The following is a 27,999-nucleotide window of genomic DNA, read 5'->3' on the forward strand; positions in this document are numbered from 1 at the left end:
TAGTCACACAATATGTAACAAAGAACTGGTTTTAAAAACACCAAGATTATAGTTCTTTTAAGATTATAGCACCTGCAGAAGCTGCTAGGTTACCAAAAGAAATGTAAAACTCAATAAATGTATGACTTCTAATGGTTTCAATGTGCCTTATTTATGCAAAATTGGTATGTTAGTATACATCTGAAATATGCTTTCATACTAACAATTAGCTAAGCTATTATTTTCAACTTAGAGTAATATAGAGTTTTAGCGATAAATAGAGATATATTAGCAACATTACGTGAATGACTTATAAATGATTGGTGAGCTGCCTGTAAATGCATATTGAGCAAAAGAGTCTGAAAAAATGCAAGGAAAATACTTTCAAATACAAGAAGTTTTCAAAAAAATCATAATTATGCAAAAAGCATGCAGGTAAATGTGCTTTATCATCTTGTATATATTTTAGTTTATTAAATTCATTATTAATTCGTGTTCCTGAATCCAGATATTTTCAGGTTTTTATCTACAAAAGGTACACATAGAGTATTTACTCTGAAAGATAGTTTTTCTTATGAGCTTCTGTGAGCAGATTTTGAAAATCTGTTCAGCCCATGCGCTACTTGATTGTTAAGTTCCTTAAAAATGCAACTGTAAATGTTAAACAGTATGAACTATTTATTTTGCTCAGCATCTTCAGTGTTACGCAATATTTCACAGGTAATGATTTACATGTATTCTCTTTCCCGTAAGTAGGAGAATCTTGCAGAGTCAATTTCAGTGTGCTTCACAGATTCCTGTGGAGTAGGTACAATTAATGGTTTTATCCTTATTGTATGCTTTGATCATTATATAGCTCGTATTGCCTTTTTCCTTTGTATATACATTTGATCTCCAGATTATTTAATTTCATTCAAATTCCTAGCTTAACATGTCATTATGATGATTTTGAAATAGATACTTTCAGTAAATATATTTTTGTTTCAGTGTCCTGTCACATGGCAAAGCAAGTGGGAAGGTCCAGAAGATCCTTTACAATACCTTAGAAGTCTTGTAGCTCGAGCACTTGCTATACAGGTAAATTTAAAGTCACTTTACTTCAGTATGCTGGTGTCACATGTATATTATGTGAATTGCACTGCAGTAGGCCTTTCCAAACCAAAGTCCCAAAGAGCTTTAAATGTGTGAAAAGGTATGTAAAAATGTAAAGATGGATGAGAAACACGAAGACAGCAGACTGAGCAATTTGAAGTCAGTAACTTTAAATACAGTAATGTTACTTCACAATAGATTTACTTCTTAGCTTTTACTCATTAGTCTTTCTGATGAACTGTATGGAAAAAAGATTTATTTACTCAGATGATTCTTTACGTCTAAGTCAAGACACACTCTTTAATCTGGTAGAGAGATACATATAAAGAGGTAAAGTGAATCAATTCTAATAAAGGTAATGTAGAAATTCATAGAAGACTAGTCTTTGAAGAAAATAAAGAAAACATTTGCGTTCTACAGGTTTACAAGGTGCAGAGTCCAACAACAGCTCTGTCTGTTATAGAAGATAATTTTTAGTTAGTGTAAATCTGTCTATACTTTGTTTGACAGAAGAAATATATTTAAGATAATAGGCAGACAAATTAAAATGTCATTTATCTAAATCAATTAGTATTTAAGGAAACAAATTTCATCATGCTGGATACATAGAGAGGAAACTGCGAGAACCTTCCATAGAGGAAGGTTCCTTTAAGAGGGCTAGATCTGTTGCCTCCGGGCAATAAATAGAAAGCTGCTAGTTTTGACCTTGATTAACACAGTCTCGTCCAGTAGGATACGATTTCTGTGAACATTAGTGTTCTGTCAAATTCAAAAAGAAGATTTGAGTGGTACATGACTTCTAGGCATTACTTTTTTAAAGAAGCTGTCAAATGGATATTTCCAGAGTTAATAAGATCCTTGTTATGCAAACCATTTCTTTTCGCTAATGCTTAATATTTCTTTATCTTTTCCTTCACAAAAAGGCTTAAATTATGGACAATAAAGTGTAAAGATATGTATAGCAACAAGTGATAATGCATGTTCAGATATTGTTTGGTCATATAACCAGAGTTGAACCTAGTCCCTTCTCTCTTATGACTATTATAGTCATTATTATTTAAAAAGCATTATTTGTGGCTGATTCAGTAGTGTTCATAATCTTCAAGAGTACCTTGCAGTTTGTGACTTCTACCTTTATTTGGTTGTGACCAAACTGCATGCAATTTCCCTTTCTTATGCAATTTTTTTTTTTAGATGCAAGCCTGAAATTTGATTTCAAGCTTCTGTGCAGATGTACCTCCATACAAAATGGAGATAATGTGGCAGAGTGTAACAGGATGAAATTAGTATTAACAATAATAGATGTTTTTCAACCAAGAATATTCAAAGAGTTTTTATTTCCATATATTATCCCAGTCAACTATTGACAAATGTGCGGTGTTTTATTACCATCATAGTAATCTTCCTTTCTCATTGTTCAGACTGCTGACAAAATTGTACATTTGGATTAGTAATTTTTATGAAATTTTATGAAGTATTATGAAGAAATAATTTATAATTTTAAATACTTACTGTAAGAGAAGGACAGATTATTAAGGTGAAGCTTTACAGTAGATATTTAACTGTATCCATAAGCAGTAAATTGTGTTAATTTTTTGTTAGTCACAATAGAAAGTAGCAACAGATGACCAAATACTGCTTCTTATATCTTTTATATGTTTTTTAATGTCAAATATGTAATACGAGGGCGGGGGGGGGAGTTGAATTACTTGTGGGAATTCTTAATAATACATTATCAGTCTGTTTTGGTTCTCAAGCTTCTAGTCAGATCACGTCTGAAATACAATTTATATATTTTGGGGTTTGTATGTACTTTACCAGAAAAACTTTGATTATTCCTAATAATCCATTTCAGTTGAATAATTTTTTTCTTAAAAGTTATTCCAATTCATGTTTTTGCATATTACACCAATATTTTGATTAGCCTTTATAATTTTTAATTAACTTTCTTTTTTTAATGACTTCATTATTGATTTTATAAACATAATTTATCAACGGTTAATTCTAGATCTAGTATTCACAAATTGATTAAAGGCTTCAATAAAGATTTTCTCTCAACTCTTTAAATTACCTTCAGATTTATATTTCAATAAAGGCCATGTTTTGGATTGGTTTATTTTACATGCCCGACTCAATCATCCTGATTTCTTGATAGTTACTCATACCTCCCTCTCTCTCATTCATTGTAAGATACTCTCTTTTGAGACAGGTTTGATTTAGATATTTTGACATTGAAACATCAAAATTGTACTGAAAGATTGCATCTATTAAGGATGTAGTAAGTCTCTACTTAGGTTATTAGTTAAAAGCTGACTTGTCAGAATGTTTGCTGCCAGTGCAGAAAATAATAAAATTAACTGTTTTGTTACAAACATTTAATGGGGATAGGGAGGAATCCAGAATATAGGCCAGATGGTAGAATAATAATAGCAGAATTTATAGAAGTGTAAAGATTTTCTGAGAGCATTACAAAACAATAGACAGAAAACCAACAGGTGTTGCATTTCTCAGGTCTGAATTGACTCAGTAAAAGCACAATAAAAAAATTAAATCTGCCTACTTAAAGTGCGAAGAAATCAGTATATGGAATAGAACCATGTTTTGCTGTGTATTATGTTGTGGTAACAGAGCTGATGGAAATATATTTCTTCCCAGGTGGAAGTTCTGATATTTGGAAGTTAACTTTTGCATTAAATTAAAACAAAAATTCTGTGTATCGAACGTTCTTCTAAGATAGAAAGTTCTGAATGCTTTCAATTAGCAATGCTGACATTGAACTTTACAATATCATGGTTCAGTTTATCCATCTACAGTGATTTATTTGCTATCAACATTAAGATATGAAGCTTATGAATCATGATAGATCTTTGGTGGTTGTAATTCTTGGTCTTTATACTCTCAGTTTCCTCATGGTGGCATCTTAAATGTGTTCTGTGGTTTCCCTCTCTTGTGGTACATGATTACAGCTCAGTAATAAAATACAGCAGTGTATAATGAAATGTAAGTCCATCCCAGTCTTCTGGGATGTTGTTGTCTTCTGATGGCTATAGATACTAGCAGGAGAGAAAGAGACCCAGAACTGTTTTTAAGAACTGTTAAGAGGCAAAACAGCAGCCCAGGCACATGTCAGATGAATATCAATATCGAAAAAAATGTTGAGGTCAACAAACTGGAATTTACTTTTTGTTTCCACAAGAACCAAGTAAAGAGCTCTAATTCCACTTCTTCCATAAACCCCCAAAACCCTCTTATTCCAACAAGACCTTATCTTTTAAATGAAAACATTTATTTCATTCTTTTGGACTCGCCTGCTTTTAAGTCATCTGTAAAAACAGTTCTGCGTTGGATAGCTGGTTCGTCAGGCAGCTGCTAAAAGGCTTGTAGTGTACACTGAAAATCAAGACTAACCTCAGAAGCATAAACAGTACTTTCAGAGTTCTGATCAAGAAAATGTTTATGAATTCTGAAAGTTTTTATTTGCATAAGTTATGAAAGTTTGTTGTTGACAATGTGTTTATCTATAAAGTACTCCTAATACTAGATAAAAAAAGTTGTATTTCATATTTTAGCAAAAGACTTGTATGTATCTGTCTGGGATGCTGTTATCTCTTGTCCCCTCCCATCCTGAGTGCAATCTAGGCTAGTAATATTTAATTTCAATACCAGTTTAACCCCCTACAATAAGATTTTTACTATTTTACTACTTTTTTACTATTTGAGGTAGAATGACTGTTTCTGTTTTGGAATCATTGCTATTCCTCTGTTTCAACAATTGGGTCTCCAGAAATTTAGATTGGACACTCAAGGTATAAGAGGTTTGAACTCTTGGAAATTGCCTGCTGAAGCTCCTAGAAAACATTCTGGGAATAGAAGACACAGGCTTCTTCCTTCACACACGAAGCATCTAGGCAAAGAAGTTCAAGTTTCATTCACTGATAACAGGCAGAAAGTCTGCTCTTAGAAAGCTAAGGAAGTCTAGTCCTCTGACTTTTCACTGAGTTAAAGAACTCTTGAGGACCAGCCTATAAATCAGTCTTAATGCAACAGTACATGAAATGCACATAAAATCTGCAAAATAGAGGCAGAGCATGAATCTAAAAATGGGCATGCATACATACTCTGTACAGACACAGCAAACCACACACAGGCTAACAGAGGTCAGTACCTTTACAGGCAGCTGCACAAACACAGCACGAATAGTTCTATCCTCTTTCTGTGGTTCATTGCTCAAGGAAAACACCCTTCACCAGTCTCACGGATTTTTGGTCTATTCACTGTCTTGCTTCCAGTGGCTCAATCTGCAGCACACAGCTCCCAGACTTCTCATCCTCTTGGTGGCTGGTACAGCTAGAATTTTGCTAGTGGATTCCTTCCCCCACATAGAAAACACACTTGCCAAAAAAAAAACCCTAAAAATACAGCTTAAGAGGAGGAGAGGATAAACTCTGGGGATCAGATTCAAGGTTGGCCAAAGTGTACTGACCAGCAGCCTCCCTATGTGTGACCTGCCCTTTTATATCTCTTTTTTTGTTCATCCCCCACCCACCCTTCCTCACCTTTGGTCCTTCCCCTCCCTTGGTCCTTCCCCTAAATAACCCATAATAAGTCTTGTACAATCCCAGAATTGTCATGTTGAGTTCCCAAATCACCTGTCTGGGCACTCCATAACAAGGCCTGTACCCCTTTAAGGAATCCCACTTAGTCTGCATAGCATTTCAGAGTTTTTTCTAATAGATTGCTTTAGCAGATTTTGCAGCAGGGACACTAGTTTAATGGTTTATCTGTTGTGGTTTTAGGAGCAGCTGATTCAGAGGGATTAGGCTGGCTGCATTCCCCACCTTAGACATTGTTCTTTTCAGCACTCTATTTGAACAGCTGTTACCTAGGTATCTGTATACTGCAGAGTACTTCAGATTTAGTATTCTAATATCAAAGCACAAAAATAAAAAAAAAAATCCTATGGTTTAAATCCACCTATTCCTTTATTTTAATTCAAATTTCCACCTTATTCTGAAGAATTACTGATTTTCTGATGCTTTTCTTGGCTTCTCCTCTTCAGCTGTCACGAATATCAAAACAAAAATATAACTGTAGCCTAACATTATCTGCTAAGAGACAGAGCCTCAGTTGGCTCCCACAACTCTCACCGTGTTGCAGCATGATTTCACTTTGTTCAGAATTTATCAGCCAGGATACATCTTTCAAAACCTTTTATCTAAGTGATAACTGCTTTGTAAGAATTGGAAATTTGCAAGTACTGCTATAAAAATGTAGATTTTTTTTCAGTGTCTGGCATGTAATAGGAATATTTGAAGCTCTGATAGATCCAGGTGTTGTATCATGCCCCTTTTTAATCACTGTTTCATTTAGATTGCATTGATTAAATAGTGGCCCTTATAGAGTAATAGTGCTTTATAAATAGATACACCATCCAAACAGGAGGCCACCCAGAGTGTAAGGTGAAAGTATTGGACTTTATGGGTCATAGAGTCATCCACTGAAATAAGGTCTGGTTTCCAAGGAAGGTAAAGCACAAGCTGAAGTGTTTTATATACTCAGAAAGTTTGTGTGCTCTTTGTGACTTTCAGAAAGCTGCATTCATGCATGGTTGCCTGAAGTGGAAGGATACCTTAAATTTTCTTTTCTGTTTTGTGTACCAATTCTAGACTTTACTTTCCAGAGTTACTGAAATCACTATTTCTTGTATTGAAATAACTTTTCCTTGAATACAGTACGTTTTCCTACTAAATCTGCAGACTTTGCTGTTTTCAATGGAAATATTTTTGGTTGTCAATGAGCAAGGATTCTCTCAAGTTTTGGGAAAACAATATGTTTTATGCATGGAAAAAAAGGTTTTTTAAGAAGCAGCATTGGAAAAGGAAAGATATCTCTACTTGGCGTTGGGGTTTTTTTTTTTTTGGTTTTGTTGTGAGTTTTTGTAGTTTAATCCCAATGAAGTTTAGATGCTGTCTTAAATAGAGGCATCCGTAAGATATGGGCTTTTCTATAAATGTTTTCAAAAGTAATCTGTTTCAACAGAATTCAATTCCTGTTGATTAAACTCTCAGACTTCTAAGCATGTTTTGTGAGAATGGCTTTTCTATTTAAATTATTATATACTACCTTGTAAGCAGGAGTTTGAGCAGCATCCTTTATCATACCACTAACCAGTTGTTCAGCTCTGATTGTAGAATGCTGATTGCAGAAGATGATCACTCATGAAAAGATTTTTATAAGAATTAGGCTTAGTGCTCTGTGTTTCTTGTATGGATGCAAGTTAGTATTTATATGCTCCATAAATTACAAGAAATTGTATCATGTTTTATGTAAGATTTAAAGCTGTAGTTGATTTCTTTATTTAGTGTAATAAAATAATCACCATTCATTGATTTTTCTCAGTAAGCTACAAGATACATTTTCACAATAAAGGAAGAAATCTGAAAAGATACAATGATAAAATATTAATAAACTGTATGCATTTAAATTGTTAAAATGTAAAGTGTAGATTGGTTTCTAATAACTTGGTTTTCATTGTGTCTAGCATGGACAAAGGTTTCTGCAAAAGCAAGAAGAGTAAAATGGATAGCTTGTCTGACAAAAGCTCAAGCGAAAAAAGATTAATTTTAGTACAAATGGTAGAAAGGGAGTTGCTATCATTTGCATATGAAAGTGAATCTCCTTATGGTAAACTGTCAACGACTTTGGTAATTTTAAATTTCAGCCCTTAATAAATGAGAACTTTTGGAATTAGAAATTGCTAATACACCAGTTTGCAGATACATTCCATCAATCTGCTTTGCTTTTTTCTAGACACGTTGGCTACAGTAACTTGCTGTTCTGATCATCGTTATACCGACACAAATACTGTGTCTGCTAATACTAAGCAATCTATTCAAAATCCTTTATTGTTTAATTTATAATTCTGATTTCATAGTCATGTGCATACATACAAATGAATTTCTTAGAGTAATAAAACAACTTTGTAACTAAAAAAGTAACTAGATGTGATCATGGTTCTGTTTTGAACTGTAGATGTTTTGGTGGGAACTGGCTTGGTGAAATAGTTTACAAAATATTTCATATCTTGATTTGAGTTTTAGTTGGTCAAGATCAATGGTAATACGATATTCCACAAATAGCATTTGCAGATATATGTTAAAAAAGTAAGCCCATTTTCTATTCCACAAGCAAGCGTCATCCATAATTAGCAATATTTTTGTTATTTCTTTGGGGGAAGGCAGAAATGTAGCTGCATGTTGACATATCTTTCTGTCTTTGAAGGAGATTCCATATAGCTGAATTTGAAATGATAACATAGTTTCATATTGTACTCCAGTACAAATATAAAAAAAAGATTTAAAGTTTCAGAGCTGTCATCTTAAATTTAGTTTGTGAGGGAAAAGCTTCATGAGAGTAATTCTTGACTAAATCCTGTTTATCTGTTGTATCTGCAGTAGTTTTACCCTTGGGAAGTCACATTCAAATAAAGCAATCAGTGCAGGATGCAAGTGCATTCACCAACTCTGTTATCATAACTATTTTAAAACTGGAGTAAACACAGAGGCATGCGGGTTTGGTGTTTGTGGTGGGTTTTTTTGGTCTTAGTGAGTTCTTTTTGGTGTGGTCTTTGTCTCTAAATGTTTAGCAAGGTAAATAATTGAGAAAAAAAACCAAAATCTTGAGTCAAAGGTGAAGCATTCTTAAGAGTGGTAGGAAGCTTAAGATCCTTGTTTTGGGCATGTTAATGCCCTTAAAGGCATTAGGATGACAAAGGGATGCTTAGAGGCAGGGAGGGTAAATATCCTTCTGCTCTATAATACGTTACCCAGTGCTGTAAATAACAACTTAATTGAAATATGTGCCCTTACATGGAGGAGAATGTGAAAGAGCACATTTGGAGGCAGTGATATTTTTATATTGTTAATTCCACATAGTCAGCCAGAACTAAAGAGAGTTATCATCCAATTCTCTATATCTGATCTTGAGTTTTGAAATCCCCATCAGGTATGTACCGTTGTATAGTGTTGTGTATGCTTTTTCTTATATATACAATGTATTTTTTTATAGGTGCTTTATAATTATCATTTTCAGTGTAATTCTGATATTTCGTGATCCTATATGAAAATCTGACCAGCTAAAATTACCTACATATCAGGTAAAATGCAGTAAATAATTTAGAACTAAATGAAATATTGTTCTTTATTCAGATATGTAGATTATGAAGCTAGAAGAAAGATATATTCAGTCATGTGTATTCATTTATTTTATTCTCATCAGACTGAGAAAGTCAAAACTGATGATTTGAATATATCAACAGAAGCATCCATCAAGTAAAAAATACAGTAAGATATTACTAGGTTAATAAAAATGAAATTGTGTTTCTTCTTAGCTATGAATTTGTAAAAAAAAATGTGTCGCCCATGATATCATGATACTATAGAAACACAGAATTCTTAATGAGCTTATTAAAGTACAAAGGGAGTTGTTATTTATTTCTATTCTGCACTTTTGAGGCCATATCTGAACCATTTGACCAGTTTTTGGCTGTTTGGTCAAAAAAAAACATTGCCCAGTTTGCCCATAGAGGTTTGTGGGATCTCCACTCTTGGAGATGCATCGAACTACAGTAGACACTGCCCTGAGCAACCTAAACTGACATTGAATTTGGCCCTACTTTGAGCTGCAATGGGATCAAATGTAATTTAGAACTTCTCCACTATACCTATTGGGTCAAATCTTCTCTAATGGATATGGACTTGATTTTTACCACTTCAGCATAGTACTTCTCTCTGAGAAGTTAAAAACTGAGTAATGATATATGTAGTTATATGCCCTGAAAGTTTAAAATGTTTCATGTATTGCTTAGGTATACATAATGGCACTTATGAAGATCAGCCAAGAGAAAACAGACACAAGTTGCAAGAAGGGAAACTCTGATTAGGCATTTGGAAGGAAGAAATCATGTTGTGGGTGGTCAGACAGGTGGCCCAGAGAAGGTTGTGGAATCTTTGTCACTGGAGATATTGAAAATACCATTGCACAAGCCCCTGAGCAACCTGCTGTAGGCTGACCCTTCTTTGAGGGTAGGGGATTGGACTAGAAGTTCTCCAGAACAGAAATTCCTACTCTAATTATTCTATGATTCCATAATAGTGTAGGATACTTTAAATTTTCATGCAGTAGGTATTATTGCTGGCAAACGTTTAATTTTATTAACAAATTATTTCTATAACAAATAAGTTTAAAACTAAACCTGCTGTATCTAGAAAAAGAAAAGAAAATGAATTTAAATACAAAACAAAAGAAAAAGTCTGCTGTTTAATAAAATGCGCAATATTTTTTCCCCAAATTACTCCATAATATCTGTTTCTCTGGGTTACTTCATGAGAACAGATTTGAATGAAGACTCATGCCATGCAATGCTCCTCACCATTCTCTTAACCCTCAAGTGTGACAGGCCATCTGAAAGAGACCTACGGCCTTAATGATAAACTGTTCTGTTGGGGTTGGCCACAATAAAAAAATTTTCTTTTTTGTTTAAAGAAACATTTTGTGGGCTTCAAATAGCTCATCTACTGTACTTGAGGTATCTTCGCTCTAAATGCCTTGGCTTTACCGTGTAGGAGCAAGCAAGAATCCATAGCAGCTTATTACAGCAAATAAAAAAAAACTAATTTCTGTGTCTACACAAAGTTATGCTTTGTTGAACAAACCGTTTGATAGTCTGAGCAGTAATCCCATGTTGCAGTGTTCTGTTCAATGGAGTGTAAGGAGCTTTAGTAGGAGCTAGCGTTGTGTGTCCCAAGATGCCATGACACAGACGTGGCCATGCAATCACATAGTTCCTTTGTTTAGACTGGGGTTGCATCGGCCACTGTTCCCATTCTGTGACCTCTTTTTCCTTATAGAAAAATAGATTTCCTTCTTTGCCTTTTCACTGTGTTGTATTTGGGGATATATACCTCACAGAGTTAAACAATTTCTCATTAGATTGCTTTAGTGTGTTTCATAAACATTGCATGTGTGTTAAGCCTTAATAGTTGCTCATAGAGGAGTGTTCTGTGACACAGGCATGGCTGAGAGATTTTATCTGAATTTTGACAGCCTCCAGAGAGGGTTTTAGCAGAAAATAAATTACTGGTAAACAGTTAAAAGAAGAAGAATAAAGAAAAAGGGGAAAAGAGAAAGACTGGAGAGACTGGTGACTGCAGTCCAAGGGGTCATTGTTTCAGAAGAGAAACAAGGACTGTGTGGGAGATGCTTAATGGAAAATCTGGATCTCATTGGATGTTGACCAGAGAAAATGAACCACAGCAGTTTTCTGTTGGCTCTCCTTATTGTAACGTAGCCTTCAAGCTGGTACTATAAAACAAATTACTGCAGTGCACCCCATCGTTACTAGTGCCTAATATAGTGAGTATTCTGTACCCTTGTTTAGTCACACCATCATCACAACATAGAATTCAGCATCCCTGCTCCAGAGCTCTGCAAAGGAATTATGCCTGATGTAGCCCTGCCTTTATCCAAGGATACAGCAGTCAGTCTTGTCCATTACCTGCAAATGAATATTACATATCACTCTTTTCCCTCCCCTGCAACTTTTTACCAGTGGAGGTGGGAAGCAGGACCATAATCTCTTTCAGAAGAAGAGGACACTGAAGTATCTTTGAACGTTTGTCCCCTTTGCTCTGCATATTTTGTAGTTTCTGGTTCTACCAGCTCTTATACCTCCTTGCCCAGTTATATGCTGCATGACTGCAAATGCAATCTAGCACCTAGTGTCTGTATTTAGTTGTGCAGAAAGAAAAGTCTAGAAGGCATGAAGCATAAGGGTATTGTCTAACTAGAATCTGTGTTTAGTGATCATGTAAGAGATATCTGAAAGTAGGTTATTTTTGGCATACGTCAATCATGAACTTGTCAGTATGATGTTACAGTTCTTATGCAGTAGTATCATTCTGGTGTCCTTATTAAATGTAGGAAACAGCAAAACATGGAAAGTTAAGTTCCTGTTTTGTTAAAAATAAATTAATACAGTAACTGGAATTAGATCACATTTGCTAATGCTTCCTTCAGCTATTCCTTACTGCACTTCTGCTTCTGGCACATTGTTAGCTAGCATGTTTATGCTAATGGGCTCGGAATTTTTATGCTCCAACACCGTGCTATTGTGTTAGTATTCAGACTTCCTGAATAAATGAGTGTTTCTGAGGCATTTCAAACTGAAAGAAATAAATAATACTATTTTATTTAAAGCACTAACCAGCAGTTTTGGTCTGCATGCTGGGGCAGGGGGAGACATTTTAAAACAAAAATAAGACTCAAAATTGAATTACTGTGTGGTTTACCATTTGACAGATAGTATGTGCCAACACTTTATCATATACCTGAAATACTGCAGTATTCACATGTTCATTTAATAAAGGATAAACTAGCTAAAGAATAATAGCTCAAGGGTTTCACATACAAAAAAAAAATTACCACGAGAGAGTTGTTGTACACCAGTTGCTCCTTAGAAGCTACAAGTTACCCCCTCTGTGCTCAGTCCCAGAAAAAAACTACCTCTATTTCATTTCTTTGGAGAGCAATACTATTACTCCTGCTGGCATTTACCACTGAATGCTGAGACTTAGGAGCAGACCTATGGAACAGCTGCTGCACTGTGAGGGAAATAGGACTTTAGCATAACTGCTTGATTGACTTTTGCTTGATCTGAAATCTGGTTAACTAAATGCTTACTCCCTAGCAGTGCTACTTACCATCATTTGCTCTCAGACTTATCCTATGTCCTGCCTTTATTTTTTTTTTCCCTGGTAACTTTGAATCCCTCTAAAGCTAGTGGAAAACCAGAATTGTACTCTATGGTTTCTGGCTATGCATATTCATATATCACTGAATACAATATTCCATCTAGGCACAGAAATGAAATCACTTCTGTAGTGATTTATATGATTTTCTCTTTCGATTATAAGTTCTCTTCTGGGACCACACCATCAGAAAAACACAGTAGAAGAGAATACATTTGGAATTAATTAAAACATGTGAAGGAAAAGTACTTGCTTCATTCTAGAGGGGTTCTGTGATCCTAAAGTTGTATAAATGGTAATGAGAAAATCTGGCAGCCTCTTTATTCCTTCCACAGTTCAATACAAGGTGCTTAGTTTGCTTTGGGGTTATAGAAAATAAGGAAGGCTTTTTTCTGAAAATGGAATAGATGCTTCTTGGATGTTAAGATACATGAAAAAACAGTATTTGAACCACCTGAGACTGCACTTAGAGATTTATTTTTGTAATAGAAAAAAATCCTTTTATTATACCAAACAAAACCTGACATTAATTGAAGTTTTGAAATATCCTGCTAGGAATTGCTTTGCAAGCATTTTGGATATTGCTGATAGGTTTTGATATTATATAATCATCATATGCTAAATTAATCTGTCATGGATAGTTCAAACTTAGATTTCTAGTTTCATTGTAATAAGAAAGATTCAGGAAATATTGAAATATTGAACTAAAGTTACAAAGAGTGTATGAGTAATTTTTAATTTTATTTTGTAATATTAATCTTTTCTGGGTTAGGGTATTTGGACTTGTAGACTACATTATTGGTATAATATAAATTATTGATATAGTGTGATTTTTTTTTTTAATGTCATACACCATTTCAGCTTTCATATGTGTTTTCCCAGTTGTTATAACTGCCATATCTAACTAAAGCTGTGTCATTAATTCATACACTGAAAGCTGCTTTTAGCGAGTTTAGATCTTGACTATTAGCTGTTTTGGAGAAGAAAAATCAATCCTAATTGCAGGAAGCATGTTAAAGACCATGTTATGGGGGGTAGGAGGGAGGCAACAGTTGGGAAAGCGTGGGTGTTGGCCTGAGCCACGAAGAGACAAGTAGGTAGATTTTATACCATCCTGGAGCTGATGGTTGTCTTCTCACTGTAATCCAGCTGGCAAGTGACAAATGCATGGATTATTTTGGCCTGCCAGGCAGGAAAGATAAAGTTTTCTATTGAGTTGGTGATGGCTTTGGCCATCCAAGATCAGTAAGTAGTAAAACAACTTTGCATCACTTTGACAAATGAAGTCATTGTATGTTACTGGAGTTGGGATAGGGGAGGAAAATGAAGATATTATAGCTAATCTGTTACAGGATTTCTCTAGAAAATTTCTTCAATTCTCCAGAAATTTTCTTCAATTTTTCCAGAAATTTCTTCAAGAAACCTCACTCCCATCTTTCTACAGCTTACCTTAAACTTCCTTCCCTTCAAGATCTGATCTCTTCCAAGCATTATGGCAGTGGCAGTGAATGTACTAGTGACAAATGATCCAGTTAATAGAGTGGTCTCGTCTTTTGAGAGAGTGCTTCACTGACTTGCATCATATAAGATGAAAAAGAGAATAAGCATAATAATAGTTTTTACACTTCTGTTGTAAAATACGTTTTATGATCATTTTTATTGCATTTATTTCTGAAAGTATTTATTAAACAGTTGTGAATGAGCTATGTCTTCAGCTTGATGTAGAGCAGTGCAAGCAATTACAAACTTTGCTTCTGTGATCTAATGACAGTTTTTGTTATTGTGTATTTCTTAGTGCTGCTTAACTATATGAGTTCAGAATTAGTATCACCCATACTGGTCTTTTAATTGGGTGGAATATAAGCATCTGTGTTCCTGACAGTGTTTCTCTTTAGCAGCTACATTAAAAGTTTATTTGATGACAGCAATGGAATAATTACATTAAATACAAGTTGAAATGATTGTGTCTACTTTTATTACACAAAATAATTTATAAAATCTGTCCTAACCAGGATGCAGTTACTGCTATATGATAAAAGAGATTGTTACATAAAATCATTGAAAGAATCATGCAGACAAGAGTCATTAACTATGTACATTTTCCTAATGAAAATGGAAAGCAAAGATCTCCTAACTGATTCATAATCATTTGGGTTGAGGGCTCATAACCAGTGATGTGGCAGATAGAAAGGTCACCCATTAAATGTTTGAACATGGTGGAAACATTGTGGAGATATGTCTGACACACAGATGAAATAAAATAAACTGAGTGGTAATTGCTTGTATCTTGGATAATTTTGTCACTTTCAAGATGCTTCTTATGGAATTATTGCTCTGTCAGCAGTTCAAAGAATACAGTAAAGTACTTTTTAAACAGGTATGGATGTCTGGCAGGTGCTTTGTTTAATGAGAGTGTAGCTTCCAAGGTTTTTTATTCCGTGACTAGAGTAATTTAATATTCTTCTAGTAGTTGGTATTTAGAAAGGAGCATGATTTGTCTTTCTCTGTTTAGTGATAGCTTGTAGAATCTTAGTCTCTGATTATTTTCTGGTGTAGTATTTAATGCTAATCTTTCTGTGCAGAAGCATATGCCTTGCAACTACTTATAAAGTAGGTTGTACAGTAATTTAATGTTTATAAGACAGTACCATAGTCAAGATTGTGACTATACCGTGTAAAGAAATTTTACCACAGAAGTGCAGTATGAAAGTTTCAAAACAAAGGGTTCTAAGTGTGAACTGTCACATAACCACTCAGTTACCTAAATAACTTGTTGGAAAATAATAAATTCCTTAGTCTGAGTTTGTTAGTGTTTTTGAGTATCAAACTCAGATTTCATTACTTAAGACACATGGTGCAAGGTGTGTCTCACTTCTCATGTTGGCACATAATGTGTTGTGTTGATAGGAAAGTCCAAGCTTGCTACTCCTAGTAACAGGCTTCATAGCTACATGTAGGACAAGGTGTAAGAAGTAGGTTGGGGCATGTGTTCTGTGAGGATAATTGAGGCCGGCTATTCTCCCAACCTCTTTTAGTTTCATTTATTACCAAATATAACAGAGGCCAGTTTTTATCAGAAATTCTGTGAATTCAGGTCTCAAACTAATGCACTAAAAATGACAGCATCAACGTAATACTAAGAGGTATTTTAAAAAAAACAATTGTTGATAAGTACTTATAAAAACTCTTACTGCAGATTGAAAGTCAAGTGTTTCATGAATTTAATATGCAGGTTACATAAAAGAATGATCTTAAAACATACTCAGAAGGAATGCAGTTATTTGCCTGAACTTGGTAAAGCAAAGACAGTAATGACAACCGTTTTGATGGAAAACATAAACTTTCCTGTTAGTAAAGGAAACCGTTGCAACAGAATGTTAGAAACTTGATAAAAGTTCCATGGTACAAAGTGAGCTGCACCGTACAAAGAATGGAACAGATGTTTATTTAGGATGGACGCGTCACATTACACACAAACTGCTCGGGTTTTTTATACTTTTATATGGTGTTTATTTTCTGTTGACCAGTTTGAAATAGTTGAAATTAATATTAATCTTTTACAGTATATTTACACAAACATTTTTTTTCATTAATCATAATAATTAAAAAACCCACATTATCTCAAAATGTTGAAAAATCAGGCAAGAACTCCAAGATTCTTTGGTTGGTTTATTTCTTCTTCTTCTTCTTTTTTTTTTTTTTTTTTTTTTTTTTTCCTCTTTTAGAACTGGGTAGAAAAAGCTGAAAAACAGAAACTGTTGTCAGACACCCTTGACCTTTCAGAGCTATTTCATCCAGACACATTTCTCAATGCCTTACGCCAGGAGACTGCAAGGTGAGAGAAAAATAATCTACCTATTTGTGCTAATATGCCATTGTTCCCTATTCATGAAGATGGTTATTTCATTTTCAGGACACAGATTTGACAAATTATGTCAATTGCTGTCATTAGTCATCTCATTTTTATTACTTGCACTGAAGTAGAATAGCTGTGAGTTACTTGTTTAAATGCTGATGATTATTTTTTTAATAGATGAAATTTAAAATTTATGCTTCTTCAAAGTAAGACTTAGTATGATATGGTGCACATTGAAAATACATTGGCTTTGGTTTTGTTTTTCATTTCCTACTGTTATATGTCTCTAAGATAGACTGTGTGTATGTTTCCCTTGCAGAGTAATGAGCTGTTCAGTGGACAGCCTTAAATTTACAGCATCATGGAAAGGGCGAATAGAGGAAGGCAAACTCCAAGTTAAGGTATTTTTCTAGGATGTTTTACTAGAATCTTACGAGGATGTTTTATAAGTACAGTCCAAGTCATCTGTCCATAAGCATTATGGAAAACTGAGCTATAAATACATCGGCGTACATGAGATATAAAGGCTGATTAATGGTATATAGCTACAAAAACAATAGTGCAAAAATTGCACAGAAATGGGAGAAGGAAAGCAGTTATCTTTTTACCCCTCCCTAGTCATAGTGCTTATTTAAAATTATTCTTGCTCCATTCTCTTCAACCACCTCTTAGATAAAAAGTGAAGCTGCAATTTGATTAGTTAATACCTAACTGTTGTCCAGAAAGTAGTTCAGAAAGACTTGTGGCGTGTAGCAAGAAGAAATACACATGTAAATCTGTAAGTCTAATGCCATGTGTTAGTATTTGTGAGAAAATTTCTCTCTGAAAAGAGACTTCTAACAAGTAAGCAAGCCAAAGTAAACTATACTATGACTAGCTTTTGATATGCTAAAGACCTAACAATTTTTTAATAGGCACTTAGGGCTACAGCCAGCAGCCATAAAGTAACTAATGAGTGCTTAGACAGCAAAGTAGAAATAAATCTTCAAATGGTTTAGTTTAGCTTCTTAACATTTCAGTTGGCACTGTCACTTTGGCTGAATCCAGATCTCTTTGCAGCCTTTTCATACTTAATTTTGTAGGGAATTCGCAAAGTAAGTTCTCTATGCTCATGCCTTTCAACAGGTACGTTGGTCCCATGATGATACCGCACAGCTCACAGCGCTGTGCTCAGCACAGAGCGTGGCACTTAAGACTGCATTCTTAGAGAAACACGGGTGAATAATGCAGGGCACTCCCCATGCAACTGTATACTGATGTGCAGCTAAAGCAGAAAGATTGCCAGCCTAGAAACGGGAAAGCAAGTGGCATGGCACCTTCTCTAGGCTGATAACGCAGGCAGACGCAAGGCTGTGAGATTTACTAGGGTTCTGGGTTGGCTGCTGACACTATCTAAAATTATTAATAGAGAATGTGTAAGAATTCATATTTCTAAAATATTAATAGATTGTAAAGCCAGACAAGAGAACTGTAATAATCCAATCTGACCTTTACACAATACAGTCTTTTGAACTTTGTTGAATTAATTCATGTTGGAGCTAGAGAATATATTTAAAAAATTATTCAATCTTTATATTTAAATAAGAGTAATGGTTGCCTACTTCATTTAACGACAAGCAGATGGGAGTCTAGAACCTGGAGATAAATAAACCAAGGGACTTTCAGGGCACTTTGATTCCCTGGGTTAAACCTGAGATATGATAAAAACCTTGGAGCCTGTAAATCATATGTTCTGAGCTTCCAAATTCAGCCAAGAATTCTATGTTCATAGCAGTGAGCCAAAATTGAGTTTCACATCTCAAACCACTCATTCTAGCAGGCTAACTATCAGCTGCAGATCCTAGAAGCCTGGACTTCTTCAAAACCGTCCTACTGTCTTTGAAAAATGTCAGAAGTTAATGTGAAATACCTGAACTTCATGCATGAATAAAATCATGTAGGTACTGTCATGTGCTAAAAAATATTACAATATTTTACAGTTGCTAGACTGAAATAGCTGCTTGGAAACTAAAGAAACAAAGGGTTATTAGAGGAAAGAGTTTTATAACAACACTCCAGTTAGGTGTATTGAAACTTACAATTCTTTGTTATGTGCAAATTTATGTGGTAATTTTTGGTAATATTAGTTAGCACTCGCTGTTATATGTAGGCCAAAAGGTTAACATATTCTCTATTACTTCACAAGAATGAGTCCTATGTTCCAAGAGGAATCAAAAATAAAAGGACAATTTTGTTTGAAAAGCATATTTATTCTCTGCCACAGGAGTAGTAGAAGCAGTTAGGTGAGTGGTTGTTTTTAACAAAAGGTGAGAATCCTGACAAGTTTACTCACCTGATTTGAATATTATCCTTTCCTCAGTAAAAACAATATTCAGTGATTCTGCATTAGTAAGTATTCATCAGCATCTTCCCTGCTCCTTTAAATCTTTGATGTACAGAAAGGCTGTAGAATGCTTTGCCATGCTGAATATTTATATTCCTTTCCATGATTCCTTCCTCATGCTCATGGAGAACGGGGGAGAAACTTTCACATTAGTAAAGCTAAATACCACATGGACTGTAACTAGAGCATAAAAATGTCAGTGATTCAGAAAAATCATCGTCTAAAATATGTCTTGTTTGATAAAGATCCTCTGGATTTCACGTTAAGCTTGGTTCACATGAACAATATGAATTTTAATACTGGTAAGGTTAATATTGTATGTTCAGTTTCAAGAATTCAGGCTAATCTTATAGAATGAAAAGCTCTTTTGAGAGGGGTCTCAAAAAAAAAAATCAATCAGCAGAATAGATAACTCCTTAAACACATTCTGTGGTGAGATAGCTGAGACCCTGTTTTATCCCGCTTGACTTCAGATACCCAAATTAGAAACTGGAGTTTACCAGCCTCATTTTGTCAATGAAGAAAGGCATGCACCAATTCAGATCTTAAATGAGTAAAAATGAGTTAATGATGCCAAAAGGGCACAAAGTAACTGCTCAGAGACCAATTGTTGGCTTTAAGCAGCAAAGGTATTTATTTTGTGCAACATTGGGGAGCTAGCTGGTTTGCACCAGGCAAACTAGCTCTGAAGTTTTCAGTGAAAAAGTCAGGTAATTTATACAGTTTTCATGAGAGGTTACAACATCTTTACATACTTATTCATTTAATTTCAACATCTAATCATCATTAAGCAGCTTTCAGGAGTTATCTGTCTTTCTCCACTGACAGGAGGAAATCTACAATTGGTATGGTCCTGCCATAGTAGTTTTGCTCAATTACCCAAAGGGAAAAGGTTTTGTTTTTTTTAAAACCTCTCACATTTTGGAAGTTTAAATAAACAGGTGTCGTGGAGCTGTAGGGCTCAGGGAAAGAGTTATTTAAAGATTTTCCAGAATATATGCAAGTAATATGTTAAGATTATATAGTGCTATTATGAAGAACACCAGTTATATACTTGCTTAAGGATTATGTCATCATTGTGTAAAAGCACCAGTGCTTATAAGAAGATCTCTTTTATAGAAAGTCTAATCCATGAACAGAAAATCTTACATAGGAGTAAAATAGAAGAAAACAAAGTATGATCACTACAGGATGTTGTAAAACAAAGGTGGAAAGTGGTAGCAAAAAAGTCTGCTTTTGCTGGCTTAGGTTACACGTAATCCAGTTAAGTACATACAATCCTCAGTGAACTGGGCCACTACAAGTGTGACGTGTATCTCAGCCTTATGCTTAACTGTAACTTCCTCGCTGAATATACTTCTGTCTACAGATAAGGCTACTAAGAATTTTTTCCCATTTAAAAATTCAGTTCATAAATGAAAGTAGAACCGTTTCCATTTCAGATGTGTGCAGAATATGATAAATAAAAAAAAATGTAAAATGTTTCTTGGCATCCTATTGTGTATGCATCTATTGATGTATTTATTTAATAGTATATATGCATAGACATAACTTCTGTATGTCACAGGTTTTTGAGTTCCCTTGGAAATTTTCTTTTCATTATGATATATCATGTTTCAGCTTAGAACCTACCCGATCATACATCTTTGTCTATAATATACACTGAGATATACCCAATCCCACTGTTTTCCCCCTCCTTGGCGACTTCCAGTTTTCAGATTATATTATCAAAGTGGCATGAACCTGCATCCATTTCTCTTTGCTAAGTCACCCTCTTCTTACATAAGATAGATCTTCAAACTATCAATTTGTGATAAAATAATTGGTAGAAGTGGTAAATATGATTTATTTTTGTCAGAAGATTTGATTTGTTGATACTGCATAGTCCTTCTTCACATGATTCAGACTACAGGTTTAAAATTGGATTTCTCACATCCCCTGCAAGAACCAGATCATGGTATTCTGATGTTTATCTATCTGAATTTATGCTAATGGTGCTATTTCACTTTGTGTGACTATTTCCACTGAGAGACTGGATTCTGTACTCACATGATTGGGAGACACTTTTTTTGGATATGGCAGAGTTGTCCTCAAGTCCCTGAATCAATGGATATTTAATTATTCAAATGGAATATCTTTATTGAAGGATTGGAACAATTAGGAATATGTATGAACATTAAATTTACACCTAAGATTCACCACATACTTTATAACTTTCTTAGTTACACTATCAGTTAGTGACTGTTTTGAAGACATGTTCTTTGAGATTTTTTTTTTCTTACCTTTAATTTTAGAAGTTTTTCCTGGCTTAGAATTTGTTCTGATAAGAAAAAGAAGGTGGAAATCTCATTATGATCTGTATGATGAAAATGCTTTTTCAGTCTTCCTGTATTTTTAAAAAATGGCATCATGCTTCAGCAATTGTAGACAGTTGGAATGATCTGTGTGCCAAAAATTTCAAATAATATACCCCGTGATCATCTGTAAATCAGAAGTACGAAATGCTAGAACTGTCAAGGTAACTACAAAGTAGGCAGAGGAGCTCTCAATCAGGCCAACAATATACCTTAATCTGGGTGGGTTATCAAATCCAATGTTAAATTATCGGTGTTAATTCAGGTGATAGTTTAGTTATATGATGTGAAGTAGGTCTCTCCTAGGCTGATGCGATGAATATTTAATTTAGAATCAGTCTGTATAAAATTACACCTTCTTTAATACAGCTTCAGATTGCTTTAGTGAAAGGTACTGAAAATGTATGGCTGTTGCAATATAATCACATACTGATATGCACATAGAACTCTTTGCTTTGTGCACTGATTGTACTTTAGTACAAAAGCAGGTAGTCATTCCTCTTCACGTGCCATTTTCGGTTATTGTAGAAAAGAGTGAAAGAAAGGAACAGACATGGCAAGAAACTTTCTGGGTAGTAAGTGCTATGAGCTTTGGTAGAGCTTTATATAAATAGTGAAAAACAAAAATTTATCGCATGACTGTATTCAAATACATAATATCAACATTGATATGCTCTCAGCAATTGACAGAAATACTATTATAAGGCATCCTAAGCGGTCTTTTTTTACAATATACTTCCATCATGATATATAAAGAAATAAATGGGGGAGGCCTGTTGAGGTAATGAAGTGAAAATATGACTTCCTGAAGTCTGCTATAGTTTATATAATATCATGGGAAATTATGACATTAAATAGTAAGGAAAAATTAATTGCAGAGAATTTGAAATTTTGGAAACAGAGATGCTTTGGACCATGGTATCAGCACACTTTCTACAAATATATTTTAAAGAAACATAATCTGTAATGTGTAACAATAGCTTTTTTGAAATTAAACTATTACAATAGTTGCAAAATGCCAAACACCTTGTAAGAATTAAACTTCTAAATATCATGGTTAACTCCAGCCATTAGTCTGAGCTGAGTTGCAAAAATGCTATGCATGCTAATTATACATACTGTGAAATCCGTGGCCTTCGTATTAGTTGTAATTTCTTTACACTGTTTGTCAGAGAAATGAGAACATGGCTGTGGGAGTACTCAGCCAAGCAGTATCTGAAAGTACATTGTTCTGGTGTTTTATTTTTTTCAGTGTCTTTTAATACTGGATCAAAGTAAAAATTTTGGTCTTCATCTTTAAAGGAGTTTCTGTGATTGGTTGAAGTTTTCCAGAAGATCAGATGTTCTTATTTTACATAACTATAATGTCAAAGGAACTACCATTATCAAAAGAAGAAATGTGGGTGCAGGAAAAAGAGGTTTTTCAATAGCAACCCACTTCTTTTAGAGATGTTCAAGATGGCCTTTGAACACCCTAACAATAAAATTTAAAACCTTTTCATCAGACCAGTCTTTCCTTAATAACTTTGCCAAACTCTCATATTTATCAAACTAAACTCCATAGCAAAATCCCTGTAGAGTGCAGGAAGGGCAGAAAGAAGAACATGAGATTAATCTTTCTAATATTTGTGTGATAGGGATAAGTAAGAGCTTTGAAAGCATTCAATCAAAAGTGTAGTGAGGTAAAGTGTAATATAGGACCTGTGCACATAATAAATTGAGGTCTTAAGTATCAATGTTAACAACAGAGAGCAGTAGGAAGGAGTGTGTGGGGAAGCCTCAGTATAATCATTATTAAGACTTTGTTCCTTTTATGATTTTTTTTCTTCATATTCTTTGTTCTTGCAAGACAGAAGAAGTGGCACTGGAATATGTATAGGCTGTCATTAAAGACTGGCACACAAACTTCTCTTTTACTAGATAAAGCCATCTTTTTCCAAGATATCTCTATGTGGAGAGATTTTGAGTTTGAAAAGAAACACTATAAAATATCAAATGTCAACACTGTACCTGAAAAGCAACAGACCTGAAAATCTTAGGGAAGATTTAAAGGAAAGATCACAATAAACTTGGCAGGAGAAGGAATAGGAGTAGGGAGAGGAGTGTCACACTTTCATAATGAGGAAAAGACCTTAAGCTTTTGACAAGAGGTTGAAGCAGAAAAAAAGTTTTTGCAGTTCCAAATCAAAAGTCTGAAAAATTTAATCTATTCATTTCACTGAGGCCTTGTTATAAAAATTTGTGGAAGTTAAAGTTATACCACTCTAAGCTTTCCATTTCGGGTTGTTTTGGTTCAGGTTATCCACAGTTTTGGAGGCTCTACTGTGAGTCCTAGTCTGTATGGAGCACATATTGCTTTGAAGAATGTTGCCACTTCTCTGGTCATTGTCTGTTCAAGGAGAAACACAGCTGTTTTCTGTAGCTTTTTAAAATGCAATCTTTTATAACCTTTTTTTCATGTTAGGATACGTATATACGCATCTTGCACATTTTAAGAGTCCTCAGCTCAGGGTAAGAACAGAAATATGACTTCAGAGAAGCAAATTTTTGAAGATTGCAATGCCTGCCTACAATCAAAGGAATAATTAGTTAATAAAAATGCAAAATGTAAACTTAGCTACTGTACAGTTAGTAGAGTATTAACAAAAAGACCTCAACACTTTGGAAGAAAGCATTGCTTTTCGAGCATGACAGTAACCTCCCTTGTGTTACTGCTTAATTGCAACTTTTCTTGTCAAATAAATAATTTTAGAATACTGTAATTACCTAGAACAATTTATTTCCATTACATCTTCTGTGATACCAGTCTTCATTGTAACATCATACTTTAACCACTTTTTAAAATTTAGTACACTTTTAGAAATTTCTTGCAAGAGATAATGTATTCGAAAATGGTACTTTTCTCCATTTTGGTTTTGTGGTCACTCATCCAGTTTCCAACAGCATTGCATTTCCTAGTTCCAGTGCTGCTTTATGAACATTGTGTTTGGTGAAAGCCTAGGCTGTTATTAGGTGTTTAATTCAGGGCTTTAGTATGATAATATAATAGGCACATGATTTGCAGATTGTAACTTGTTAGACATCTTCTCCAGCTTAAGATTTAGCCTTTTGAAAAGGTGCATGAAAGTTATTACTGAGTTCAGTTTTATTATTGCTGAAATTGAAGTTCTCACTGCAGCAGGCCAAACTGACTATTATTATCGTTATTATTATTTATACTGGCAAACTATAATTATTTGTACTGGGAAAATAAAATGATCAACAGATACTGAAAATTTTACTTGGAAGAAATCCAGAACAGATATCATTGTCATTAATATATGCAGATCTTCAGTGAAGAAAAAAAAGGAATGTTGATTTCTGAGGCTGAAAGTACTTAATTAAAAAAAAAAAGCACTTAAACCACGTTACATATAAGCATTGTGTAGTTACATATAGAAGCATATGGGATTCTTATTTAATGTTTCCAAACAATAGTTTAGGTAAGAAGTCTTGAGTTATGTTAAATAAAATCTTCTTTCGTATTATTTCAATATATTTTGTTTGCCACTGCAGAAGCTGTGTAATTGTGCATTCCATTCTTTGAAAGCTGTGCTGAGACTTCCAAGCAGAAAGTCATGCTTATTTTCAGTGATTGTTCTCTTCTGACATTGTAATGATTGTGTACTTGGCTGTTGCTATTGTATTTCCATTAGTCTAATGCCAGGCAACTGCAGTTTCATAAATGATGACATTTACAGGTATTTTTCTCTAACAGTTAAAATAATGTGAATCCAAATCAGAGGAAGTTCACATTGAATCATGGTCCAGATCTTGCTTTTAAATCATGTTTCCTATTCTCACACAGAACATTACAATAATTAGTTTCCTGTTCTTTTAAAATTTGGTCACAGTAAAAGGATCAGTGTTTATTAAAGCATAGTGTAATCATTACTGACATTTCAAGTCTGTTATATATGTTTGAATATTTTATATTTCCATGGCAGATCAGTGGCTTACAACTGGAAGGTTGCAGTTTTGATGGAAATCGACTTTCAGAAAATCTGCATGATTCTCCCAGTGTGTCATCTGTTCTCCCTTGTTACATGGCCTGGATTCCACAGGTACTAAATTATTAAAAGCCCTAAACTTTCAAGACCCTTAATTTGCTTTTTTCTGTGTAGTAGCATTTCAGTATGATATTGCTGACCTGTTTTCCTCCTCATTTCAAAATAAAAACCCCTGTCTTTAATAGGAAAAGCAGTTACTACTTTTATGCAAAACAAACTTACTATCATTTTCTCAATATTTGTTAGCTACTATTGTTTAGATTAAAACAAGGGCTTTATTTCACTCATACTTTTCCTTCCCTGTCTTTTAAAAAACATTAACGTATTTTCAAAAGTTTATTTAGTAAATATATACATGAGTTTGGGAGTTTCTTCCTAGAATATATTTTTTTCGCATTTTAAACATTAAATTTAAATGCAACAGCAATAAAAGGATAGCAAACATAATGTGATCTGTACACAAAGGAGGCCTTTCCCCTACTTACACTAATTTAAAAAAATGCCAATGCTTGCAGAACTATGTAAGATGAAAGTGAAGTAATCTGAACAGTACAAGTTCTTACTGCTTCTCTCAAATTATAATAGCAATCTCTGAAAAATAAAGGAAAAAGTTGCATAGAACTTATCCAAGAGTGTGTATGAATTACAAATTCATATGCTTACAGTCTTATAGCTAAAAGAAAGGTTATGGTAGAGTTCATCTCATCTAAATTTAGCTGTCTAAAAGTTTTACCTGGTATGACTTAGTTGCCTTAGCTCCTTCTTTGGTCTCAGTAAAAGATAGGCATCTCAGGAAGTCCACCCCATCATAAGGTTAACTGGGATAAATGTCTGTCTAGATGTGGCTCTAGAGAAAGCCTAGACCTCTAACTCTGGGACAGACAGGTGAGAAAGCCCCCACATACAGATTTTACACCAAAAATCAAATGTGAATGTAGACAATGAGAAACAGGTGTGGATGCAGTTTTTCCCACTTCTTTATCACAATAAATCTCAAATTATCGGTTTATAAAAAATGAAAAATAATGTCACCTTTTATCCTGTCCTGTAGACATTAACTCATCAAGAAAATGAATTTATTAACTGGAGGAGTTTGTGATTTGGCAACGTAGAGAACTCTGCAGAGTTCTTTTGAGAAGGCTAGATTTGGTTCGAAGAATGTTAAAACATTCACTGGACCCAAGTAGTTGAAATTTCAGTTAGAATTGAGTTTATTTGTTATAATAAATTATGGCAATCATGAGATCTGTGGTATATTGTGATAGATGTTGTGCAAGGATTGCTAACACACTACTGTATCACTCTTCCCCCCCCCCCCCCCCCCCCATTTTTATTTGTAGCACTGGAAGTATAGCATTATATTATAGTGCAGCATTAGGAGTATAGTGGTCAAGATTAAGGCTTTGAACACTCAAGTAAATACTAGCTGGCATCTGTACTACTGCTCCCAGCTTTGATAGTTAAGAAAATACTGCAAATAAATAAATAAATAAACCCCACCACCAAACCACTGCAAAATGTATTACAAAGTTGACCAGTGAGATTTTTTTTCCAGCTCTTTAGTATTTTACAAGATTTGTTTTGTTCAGAGAAATAATTTCTAGTTTACTTGAAAAGTGATGCATGCGATAAACACTGAATTGCCAAACATCTTTAATATATAGACTCAGTGGTGGGTGGGGAAGGATGGTAATATACACAGTTTTACATGGTAGCACCAAATGCTTATCTTACACACACTGAAAATCAGGACTGCTAAGTAATCCTCTCTTTGCCCTGAAAAACATTCATCATGTGTTAGAGACAAAACAGATTCTTAAGTGTTTTTTCTGAATGAGTCTATGTTCTTTACATTTCAAAGGTAAGATTGGCAAGTTATATGTGACATCAGCAGAGAGCTTTATAAAACATAGAAGTGAGATAGTTCAATGATCAGGGAATTAAACTTCTTCCAATTAACTTCATATTCGAAATGAATAGCAACTGAAATCTTTGTGTTGGAAAAAATATAATTATTTTCAAATGCAAACTAAAACTTGTCAGCTGCCCCGATTTAAAATATATAGTATCTCTAAGGAGAGCATTTCTGAATTTTTCTGCTCTTAAGTTGTTTTGCTATGAGCTTCACTGTAAAAATTGACCAAAATCAAACGCTGTACTCAGAAAGCAAGGCAGAGTCGGGACATTATGCACTTCCCTTATCTCATTCTCCTCTCCTTAGGAGAAGAGTGCATCAAGTAGAACATATTATCTTATGATTCTCAGGTTTTTAATTTGTTTTCTTTTCCCCACAAATATCTCTTAGGAAATCTAGTGAGCAAAAATCTGTATATTTATAATGTAATGCTTTGACGTCATTTTCAACCAAAGTAAAATAAAATGAATTCTTGTGTGTGTGTGTGTCTGTCTGTCTATGAGTCTGTGTGTGCGTGCAGGGGGAAGCCAACCCAAAAAATGTAGGATTTCTCTGAGAACCCCC

At 34.4% G+C, this 27,999-nt stretch overlaps 1 protein-coding gene across 2 annotated transcripts in view; it reads left to right on the plus strand.

Annotated features, from left to right (window-relative positions):
* The window catches only part of DYNC2H1 (dynein cytoplasmic 2 heavy chain 1), a 178,024-nt gene that overhangs the window by 147,147 nt on the left and 2,878 nt on the right, over positions 1-27,999 (plus strand). For both annotated transcript variants that reach the window (XM_056327288.1, XM_056327289.1), the window contains exons 85-88: positions 967-1,056; positions 16,604-16,713; positions 17,054-17,135; positions 25,458-25,574. In XM_056327288.1, the coding sequence (XP_056183263.1) occupies positions 967-1,056; positions 16,604-16,713; positions 17,054-17,135; positions 25,458-25,574 (399 nt within the window). The remainder of the gene's footprint in view (positions 1-966; positions 1,057-16,603; positions 16,714-17,053; positions 17,136-25,457; positions 25,575-27,999) is intronic.

This window comes from Falco biarmicus, chromosome 2 (assembly GCF_023638135.1).
Source record: "Falco biarmicus isolate bFalBia1 chromosome 2, bFalBia1.pri, whole genome shotgun sequence".
Taxonomy (NCBI): Eukaryota; Metazoa; Chordata; class Aves; order Falconiformes; family Falconidae; genus Falco; species Falco biarmicus.